The 10,168-nt window shown below is 40.9% G+C and overlaps 1 protein-coding gene across 2 annotated transcripts in view; it reads right to left on the reverse strand.

The window, feature by feature from the left end:
- The window catches only part of ARID2 (AT-rich interaction domain 2), a 106,027-nt gene extending 96,837 nt beyond the window's left edge, over nucleotides 1-9,190 (reverse strand). The window contains exons 1-3 of one of the 2 annotated variants that reach the window (XM_057425489.1): nucleotides 8,651-9,190; nucleotides 8,397-8,490; nucleotides 7,175-7,272 (exon numbers count right to left, since the gene is read on the reverse strand). In XM_057425489.1, the coding sequence (XP_057281472.1) occupies nucleotides 7,175-7,272; nucleotides 8,397-8,490; nucleotides 8,651-8,742 (284 nt within the window). In that variant the 5' untranslated portion in view covers nucleotides 8,743-9,190. The other variant, XM_057425488.1, reaches the window with a different exon arrangement.
- Nucleotides 9,191-10,168: the final 978 nt, after the last annotated feature.

The following is a 10,168-nucleotide window of genomic DNA, read 5'->3' on the forward strand; positions in this document are numbered from 1 at the left end:
TAAAAAGGCATTTTTAAACAAAACACAGCAAAACAAACTACAAACAATCCATTCGCATAATCTGTTACATACCCAGTGTTCAGTTCTCCACAGAACATAACATTATCCTATTTTATTTTTCAAATCATGCTTCCTCAGCTATTGATTAAGGAAGAATTTGAAAAGACAGTAAATAACAGTAGCCCCTTTTATGACCAGTTTAACTAAGGCTCAGGAATAAGAAATTAAAAGAGAGAAAAAATAAAAGGTAATTTTACTGTATTTGTACATCATTCCTACTTGACACGCACTATAAAAGTACCAATCTGAACCTCTGTGTACCTCTAGTATCTCACCTGTAAAACTTAATAAATTATACTTTTCTTTTTCAAATTATACTTTCCTATTTCAAATTATACTTTTCTATTTCATTACTTGGGAAAGTGGGGAAGGGGTTAGGAAAAAAAAAAGTACGGAAGTCTTATCGATTGAGATTTGACTGCAAATAAGCAAAGTAATTAAAGCCTACTGGCTCTAAAATAAAATAATCAGAAAAACCTTTTCTTAGCCCAGGCTTACTCCACAAGGAAAAAAGCAATATCCTTGCATTCCACATGCATTCTTGATCTTCTTGTAATATGCTTACAGTTTATTCAAACCTAAGATGTTACCACAGCTATTAATTTTAAAGCATAAATTAATTTTGATATTGTTTCAGTTACATATTAGAAAATGATCACAACATATAAATTTCCACCAATGATTAGAAGATTCAGTAAGTCCTGTAAGTCACCCCAGTTATTACAGTGTTACCTGAAACTTGCTCTTTGTAATTTATTAGTTCTGACATCCGTCTAGCTAAGCTTTCAAGTTAAACCACCAGAATTCTGTATTAAAACTGAAGAACAACATTTACCCCTCCCCAAAGAAACCAATATAGTTCAGCTTAGCAGCAGTCATTTCTAACAAAAAGCTTGCAAGAAAATAACCAGGAAGAGAAAATATGTTAACATTCATCACACTGATTTTTCATAACATTTTTCAGCAGTAAAGCAGAGTCCTGAAGGAAAAGCTCAGAAAATCTGGTAGAGGCCAAGCTCATCTACATAGTGACTACTACCACAACATAACTGTAAGAAAGAGCAAAAAAAAGTTTCCTTTCACCTGCAACTTGTTCTCCTCAGAAGAGGCCTAATGCAAACTTAGTATTGTGAAAGTTCTATTTTCTTTTGAGCAGATTCCCAGCAACTCTGACAACACCCATGCAAGTAAGTAACTTCTATTGAGAGACATTCTAAGATTTTAACAACATATTTAATTTCCTTAAATAAAGCTTTGTAGCATTAACAGTAACTAGTCTTGATTGTATGTTGACCGTTATTATTACGGTACAACTAAAAATTCCCCCTCCAACTATGTAAAATATTCTCTTCAGACTTAAAAGCAAGGCCTCAGATATCTGACTAAACACAGATTACAGTTCTTATATTGGGGGGGGGGGGGGGGAATTTAAGAAAAGAAATCATAAAAATGTCATCTATGTATTTGTTTCCTGTCTTGTCAATGACTGCAGGATTTGTGACAAAATGAAATGTAACAGATACCATAGGTAAATTCTGCAGCACTGCAACAGAAGTCTGTAGATATGCAAGGTGAAAGCCTTCATTATAGTGTTATTCAGGGATGGACAAAACCTGTAAGGTCATCTGGTCCGTTTCTCTGCCATTTCTTGGGCTCATTACCTGTTGCACATGTACTAATGTCCTGACCGGGCTAGTTCTGAATGACCCATCGTGTGCGTGTCCCCCTTCTCTGCCTGGCATGCTATTCAGCAGGTATGCAGGTGTATCTTGGGGCTTTTGTGCTGCTGCCTGCTCTGAATTTTCACCCTCAACTTACACATTCACACAGCCTCTTATTTTATTTAAAATTATCTCCCTTTTAAATATTTAGGCCCTTCAAAATGCTTGTAAGATACCATTTCCCCTTCTCACCCAAAATGTTAATTTAGCCAAGCAAAACATACTTATTTCTCAAATCCCTTTTTTTTTTTTTTAAATCAATTAGTCCCTTCAGCCTTCTTAACATCTTGCTGCTCTTCTCTAAGCTTCTGTTAAGTTGCCCCACCTGTTGCTAAGGCTTTCTGAAAGTAGAACAGTACTCCAAATACAGTCAGTCACACAATCTCTTACAAGAACTCATCTCGACTTGTTCAGTGCCTCTGTGGATGCAACCTAAACTCATTCTGATTTTTACAAAGTATGTGTATCATATTGCAAACTGGGGCCTGTTCTTCCCGTCAGAAGCATGCACAAATCCCTTTCATATGAAAGAGAGTTGGGTGCACACAACTGGCAGGATTATCAGGACCATGGTATCACTCCTATCCCTTTTTCAGCAATACTGCTTTCCAGGTTATTCCCTCACAATGAATACCTGTTTTGGATTACTGTCCCTCAACTGTTTTAGCTTGTATTTTCCAAACTAAATCTCATTTGTATTTTCCAACAATGTGCCTAATTTCTTTAGATAACCTTTTTTGCCCTGACCTGTGTTTAACTCTTCCCACTACCAATGTCTGCTAATGTTACAACTCTACTATGCATTTTCTTATAAAGTTCATCAATCCAGACACTAAATATGCCTAAAATGGTGAAACTTATATTATTACATGCATATGTAAGCACTGGTGTTACTCTTTTAGCACCTAAAACTGCTGTGACTCACCAAGTCTATTCTTTATACGCTGCTCTATTTTTGTTTATGGTCCCTCAACAAATTTTTCTTTCTATCCACATACATAAATAATTTGTTAATGAGAGATTTTGAGATGTATTTGAATTTTAGAAAATATGTGCAGTATTACTACAGCTACAACTTTCTCTTCATCCACTGGAGCCTTGAACCTGCAATCAGATCTGGCAAGCCAGCCAGTCCTGTACTCACTGATCTGCCTGCAGATGCTGTTGCAGTATTAGATACTAATTTTAAACACTGAGCAACAGTAACAAAGAAAACTCTTTTAAAGTATTTTTTCTTGGAAAATTCCAGGCTGCTTATTATTGCTTCCCTAATATTTCTGCCATTATTTTACTAGGAAAAGAATGCCTTAAATTTACCTAGTTCTTCAGCTCCTGCTCCCACCCCCAACCCCCCCCCCCCCCTTTTTTTTTTTAAGGAATCAGTACTATTATACAATTTCTTAGTGGCATCTTGGAGATTACTACAAATATCTTCATATCTCTTAAGAATGACCTCTGTTTGTTGTCAGTAACTATTCCGTATGGTTCTGATTTTTAACTCCTTTTTCATTCTACTATATATGGAACTTCAGGAAATTTAACATAATGGCTTGCCTTTATAACTTCATTAAACTTCTCATTTATGAGCTGACCTCCTTCCTCTCTCCTTGACTTCCCCTTACCTGCCCAATATTTGCAACAGCAAATTCTTATTCACCTTTAATTAATATTAACTCATTTCTGCTGCCGTTACCAGAAGCTTACAATATACACCTGCTTCCCACCTTTCAGATATTCTCTGCATAACTGAGACTTAAACTTACTTTACCTTACACTTAGTCCTTTCACATAATTTCTCTTACTGCAGACAAATACCTTTTAAAAACAAACTGACTTTTAACTCAGTTAGGCATACTTCATTTACACATTTAGTTTACAAGGTCTCTCACTCACCAAGAACAGATTAAGACCCACAACAGAAACAGATGCATCGCTTATGCTCACATGAAAACCAACAGAACCTTATACTAACATATGAGGTCACATAAGCCCAATTCTTTGCAGGACTGTAACCTAATCAACCACTAACATAAAAACAGGCTATATTTCATTTTAGCTTTCTTTTCACCTACTGCGTGTTTACCAACTAACAAAAATGTAAAAGCATACCCACATTACTGATGTTTACATTTATTACCCCATATGATTTTCACTAACATTATAAAATAATCTTTAGAGAAGCATTTAGAAAATGCTTTACTAATTCACCTCAATTGAGATGAAACATCTAATTTGCACTACATCCAAGGGAATTACACTCTCTGACGCTGTAGAGACTTACAGAACTACATTAACAAGTACAGTCTATCAACGGTTATCAGCACTGTGGCTTTTGACTGTTCACTAAGAACCACAGTACATAAATTACTTCACCTGTCAGACAGCTCAAAGCAACACAGGCACAAGGTCTGAATGTTTCAGACTTTCCCTATTATAAATAACTTTTTCCAGTGAGAGAAAAGAGGGGCAGTGCAAGGGAGAAGGGGTAGACAGGATTGGCTATCATGTATTCAAATATCACCTATCATAAAACCTATCAGAATTCTGTCAGAAGTTTAAACAATTCACACCTTTAATGAAGCCTAACATACATTCCCGAAGACACACAGCAAAATTCCACAAGAGTCAAAATGAAGAAAGTTCCTTAAACAAAAAAGACACACTTCACAACTGCCTACAAAAACATAACCTGATGCTTGTCTTGCAGGACATTAAGTCTTATCAAGCCAACAGGACTAATGACATCACATAAGTAAGTCAACTTTCTAGATTATTTACATAGTAATTTTAAGTAAAAATGACAGCATTCTCAAGAGGTAACACAGCAAAATGAGCAAGTGGTCCACGCAGCTCAAGATCTTATCTCAGTGAACGTGGTATGCCAGAGGTTTCATAGAAAGAAGCAACTTTCATCACAAATCATCACAAATCCAAATCTGCAAATGTATTCATGTAGGTGCACACCACTGAATCCCTCTGAATTCAACAGGGTCCCATCTGCCATGCAGATCCCTCACTTCATAGGACTCACAACATACAACTGGATAAAAAAAATATATAAAAGTTGGTAGGCCTCAGTTTGTTTGACTTTGTTTGCAGTCATTACAATAGTGAAGCCAAAATTATAGCCATACTTGAGACTCAAGAGGAGTTGTTTTCTTTTTTTTTTTTCTTTTCCCCCAAGGGAAATTGCTCAGCAGTTCATGAAAATCTCACCACAAATAAACAAGACCCTTTTTACATATTTATCATTACAGTATTTTTTCTTTCCTGATAGCCAAACTGCCCACCTCCAAAAAAACCCTTCTGGGTTAAAGTCAAACAAACATTAACCTAGGAGTGACACGTGTGTATACACAGTCTTATTACTGCACATGAAAGGAGGTGAACTCAGCTGGCTAACAGTTCACATCACACATTATGTGAGAAGCAACAGTGAGTAAACCAATAATTTAGAAAAAAAAATAAAATAAAAAACAAACCAAAAAACACCAAACACTAAAACCCAATCAACTCCAACACCAACAACCTTGACAGTATATTTCAGAATGGCTTAAGTTAATCACAGAGATTACAATAAGACATTTTGAAAAGATTCTTCATCTTAACTGTTTATCAATTTTCTAAATTCCAAGTAAATAAAAAAACCTTCAATTATTTGTATGTTATCATTTTTATATATCTGCATCAACTGTATGTTAAATGATGTCAGTACTAGCATGCTCATGCTAATAACAACGTTTTTGTATGTCTGATTCTAAATTAAAAAATAGTCTATTAAAAATTAATAGTCATTAGAAGGCTAAATTAGTTGTGTTAACTGTCACAGCATATAAATGCTTTCAAAATACAGATGAAAATACAAATGACATACAACCTTCTACTGCAAAAAGTTAGGCCATTCAAGCACTTATAACATATGGAAATACAAAGGAAAAGGTAAAACCCCCCAAAACTATCACTTTGCAAATTGTATGTAAAATCTAGTCAAGTACTAGACTACACAGTCAAAAAGAAAAACTCAAAAAGCAAAAAACTGGTTTCTATGATCTCACAAATCTCCAGCAACACTTATCTCAGTACTTCAGTGCTATGTAGTAGAGAGTTTAAAAAAAAAAAAAAAGTCAGAGAAGGACATCCTAAAGTGGAGCTTCCCACTTCATCCCTAGGCCTGCTACCAATCATAAACTTTACTGAAGCTATTAACAATGGCAATTTCTTTTCTTTGTCTGAATCTTAAAAGCAATCATCTAGCAGCACCAAAAAAAGAAAAATTCAGTAACTACAGATATCTGCCTAAGGTTTTCCAGACATCACTGTAACTTAATAAGTGCTCCACTGTGCTATGAACTCTACAGCTTCAAGCTGGAAGTCAATCTAGGACAACCAATAGAAAGTGCACCTGTACAATTACCACATTTCCTAATTCAGGAGGCCAAACTAGAGACAGATAAAGCTTGTGTGTACTCAGATCACCAAAACAGATCACCAAAAGCCCATACTTCTTTTGTACATACTGCACATCTATATTATCATTAATTGCAATGAAAAAATATCATTCATATAATTCAGAAAATTACATTCCTTAACCAGTGTACATAAAACTTTATTCTAAATGAAATATATTTGTCTATATATAGCACCTAAAACATTATACACAAAATAATTTTAAAATCTTTCACACAAAGAATAATCAGCAAAAGTTCATAAAAATTGTTTTTTTTAAAGGCCATCTAGTAACTGAACAGCACCACACACAGTAATTTAAAATACTCAGTATGAACTCCATGCTACATTAAAAAATAATCTGCATCACAAAACAGCCTGTATCATTTCAAGGAATGGAATCTTGTTTTAAAACCTGAAAAAATCTAGTATTTTTCAAGTAACAGAAAAATCAGTTAGCTCTTTATATTCTAAAATATAATGTAGGCTGCTAGTAATTGATAACAATATAATTTCTCCAAAGCAGTCCACCTTCCTGCAGATATATTTCCATTCAATGTCTGACCCCACTGAGCAGTAAACAAGTTCACATGTATCAACACATTTCAGTGCTCCAAAAATTAAGCTAAGTTTCTGCAACTACAATAACATGGTCTCAGTAACAGTCCTTTAGTACCGTGATTCTAAAACAATCAATAAAAATGGCTCTGACATATATACTGTTTATACACTTGGGATCCCTACAAAGTTAGATGTAAAATACAAAATAAAATATCTACAACCTATCTATTTAACTTATCTCTGCACCAGACCAGTAAGGAATTACAAGTTCTTTCTGCTTTATTTTACAGCATTTTTAAAGAGCAGGGTTATTTTTATTCAGACACTGGAACCCAAATATAATCCCACACTCAAAAATACTACTGCAACAGCCTGATAGCACTCACCGCAAGTAATACTGTTTTAAAGCGAAGGCAGCGTTAGAACAACTTCTGGGAAAGTTAAACTCCTCTACAATTTCTCCCCACTGATTCTTCTCTGATACCTGTCAAAAACAACACATACAGGCCGAGATACACAACGTACACATAAACATGTCGTTGACACCGAACATCACAAAAAACCCACAAGCTGCCATGAAGTAAATAGATAAAAATATAAAAATAACTAAACAGGAATGTATATGGGATTTAAGACTACATATTTTACTTACAGTCGGTGGTGTTCCCCCTTCGGGAATAATCCCGTTTCTCAGCGGCATTTTGCTGTATTTATTTTTTAATATACGCATGATTTTTTCCGGGAAGGTGTGTGGGGGGGGCGGCCGGGAGGGTTCGTATTGTTTTGGGGTTTGTTTGTTTTTGTTTTTACTGCCTGGACAATAACCAATCGGGAGTCCCTCTGTCGCCCCCTTTTAAATCCTGCCGCGGTCCGTTAAAAACCCGAAGAAGTTTAAAATGCTGCGGGGAAGCGGTGGCGGGGGCGCCCCCTGGCCCGCGGGGCGCGGGGGAGCCGGCCCGGGGGGTCCCCCCAGCACACAAACACACACACAGGCAGGCCTTTCTTTTGAGGCCTACATTTCTGTCCCTAGCCTTGAAGCCTAAAGATGGCTATTTGATTACACACCGTCTTGGGTGCCCCTTTTGTTATTTTTCCCCGGGAAGGGCTCGGAGGGCAGCGCCCGGCCCCCCCCGGCTGCGAGGATCGTTTCCTAGCCCATGCTCCGTGCCGATTATCGATGTTAAACATGCCCGCTAATTTTGAGTTGCACTAAAACTGCACTCAGACTCTCTCCTCTCTGCCTCTCCCTCTGTGAGAGGGAAACACACAGAGCTGCCACCACAAGCAAAAGAAACTGCCTTCCGCCGACCGGAGCCCTCTGTTTCCCAGTCACCTCCTCCTGGGGAAGGGGGGCAGGGGCGAGGGGCTCCGGCGGAGGCAGGAGCGGGGTGTGCGCCGTACCCCCGATCCCCCTTCATCGCTCCGCCGACAAGGCCAAGCCACCAACCTATCTGCTCGCTTCCTTCTTCCACCCCCCCACCTTCTCTAACCGCCTTTAAATAGGACGGTTCCCGGCCACCCCGGCTCCCCCCGCCGCCCCCGGGGGTCAGAGAAGACTTTTAGGAAGAGGTTAGTGGGAGGGAAACCCAAATTAAAACTTCCACTCACCTTCCCAAATCCGCCTAAAGTGGTGACTCTGGTGTAGAGAGCGTGAAGATCCAGCTCCTTCCCACCCACCACGGGGATCTTCTTAAAAGGAGACCTGCCAGAGGAGATACACACAAAACACCACAACTTGTCAGCTCTGCCCCCTTTTCTCCCCTCGCTGGGGCTGCCGTGTCCTTCAGGGAAGGGGCTGGAAGTTGGATCTGGTCGGTTTAAAAGCCTCCCCCCCTCCCGTTCCATCTCCCCATTTTCCTCACCCTCTGCTGTGGTGAAACTGCCGCAGCTCGTCCAGGAAAGCGAGTCCCTTTCTCCGCTGGTCTGCGTGGTTTTTACCCGTCGAATTTGCCATTTTTGTAATAAAAAAAGGTTCTCGTAAAAAAAAAAAATAAAATCCAATTTAAAAAAAAAAAAAAAAAAAAACGGCCGACAACAACAACAATCCGCGGCTCCTCCTTGTCTTTAAGAGACCCAGGTGCCCGTGCTCGGCCGGGGATCAGCCATGGAGAGGGGCTTGGTTAAAAAAAAGTTTAAAAGGAATAAGGGAGCCCAGAGAGTGTGGTAATTGCGAGTCCTGTCTCCACACAACACACAGGCAAAGAGGCAGGGAGGGAGAGGGGCACCTCTCAGTAATTCCTCCTCCCGCTGCTGCTGCCTCTCTCAGCACCACAAACCCAACCGATCCAGCCTGCACATGAGACTCAACATGGTGCTGCTGGATCACACAATGAATTGGGTTACTGTTGTGGTGGGGTGGGGGGGGGAGCCGGAGTGAGGTATTGACAGTGTGTGTGTGTTACAGCCGCGGCTCCATGCGATCTCCCTCTCCCTCCCTCGCTCGCTCGCTCCCTCGCTCGCTCTCTCTCACACACACACTGTACAGCTACGGCAGCGGCGGCGGCGGCGGTGGCGGCGGCAGCGGGATTCACTTCTCTTCTCTCTCAGACAAAAAGATCTGAGGCCGCCGTGCTTCTGCCTGGACGAGAGCGCAACACAGCGGACCCCGGAGGCCGCTCCCGGTACTGCACAAGGCAGCTCTAAAGGCAAAAGCCAGCGCAGCCCCAGCAAGCAGTTCCTGGCGGGGAACAATAGGCTCCTCTCGCCGCTAAGGGCTCATCTGCAATGTGCCGCAAACTTCACACAAAGCCGGGCGGAAAGAGGCGAGGGAGAAGGAGAAGAGGGGAGGAAAAAAACGACTACTACCGGTTGTTCCGGGGCTCGGGGCCGGGGAAAGGGCCCTCCCTCGCCAGGCTCGCGCCGATCAGCCTCTCTCCGTTGGCTGGCGGCGGTGGGGGGGGGGGGGGGGGGGAAGCCGTAGGGGGGAGGGCAGGAAAGGTGGATTTGGAAAGCGGGGCCGAAATTTTTAATTGGACTAAGCCCCACGCCCTGAGTTCAAGGGGAGAGAAAACAACAACTGAAGGGGGCACTGGTGGATTTGGAGTTTGGGAAAACTTTCCGAGTGCCCGGGCCTGAGGTGTTTCCAAGGGCAGGAAGTCGCCCCGGATGGCACGGCGGGGCCTCCTGCTGGGCCGGAGGGGCCGCGGGAACTCCTCGTTTCGGGACGGGAGGTGTTGAAACCTCCCCAGAGGAGAATGGCGAGCTCTTTCTCCGGCAAGGGGGGCCTGGAGAGGTCTGCCAGCAGCGGCCTGCGCTCTGGATCCCTCCATAAATGTTTATTTCCCTTCGTTCCCTCAGAGATCCTGTGGCCTGTAATCAAGGAGCTTTAGGACTGCTGTACACAGTCTAAGCCACCTATATGTTCCTGTATATTGATAAAT

Source organism: Pezoporus wallicus, unplaced genomic scaffold (assembly GCF_028554395.1).
Source record: "Pezoporus wallicus isolate ANWC-B61680 ecotype Strahan unplaced genomic scaffold, APGP_CSIRO_Pwel_v1 contig_4722, whole genome shotgun sequence".
NCBI classification, from domain to species: Eukaryota; Metazoa; Chordata; class Aves; order Psittaciformes; family Psittacidae; genus Pezoporus; species Pezoporus wallicus.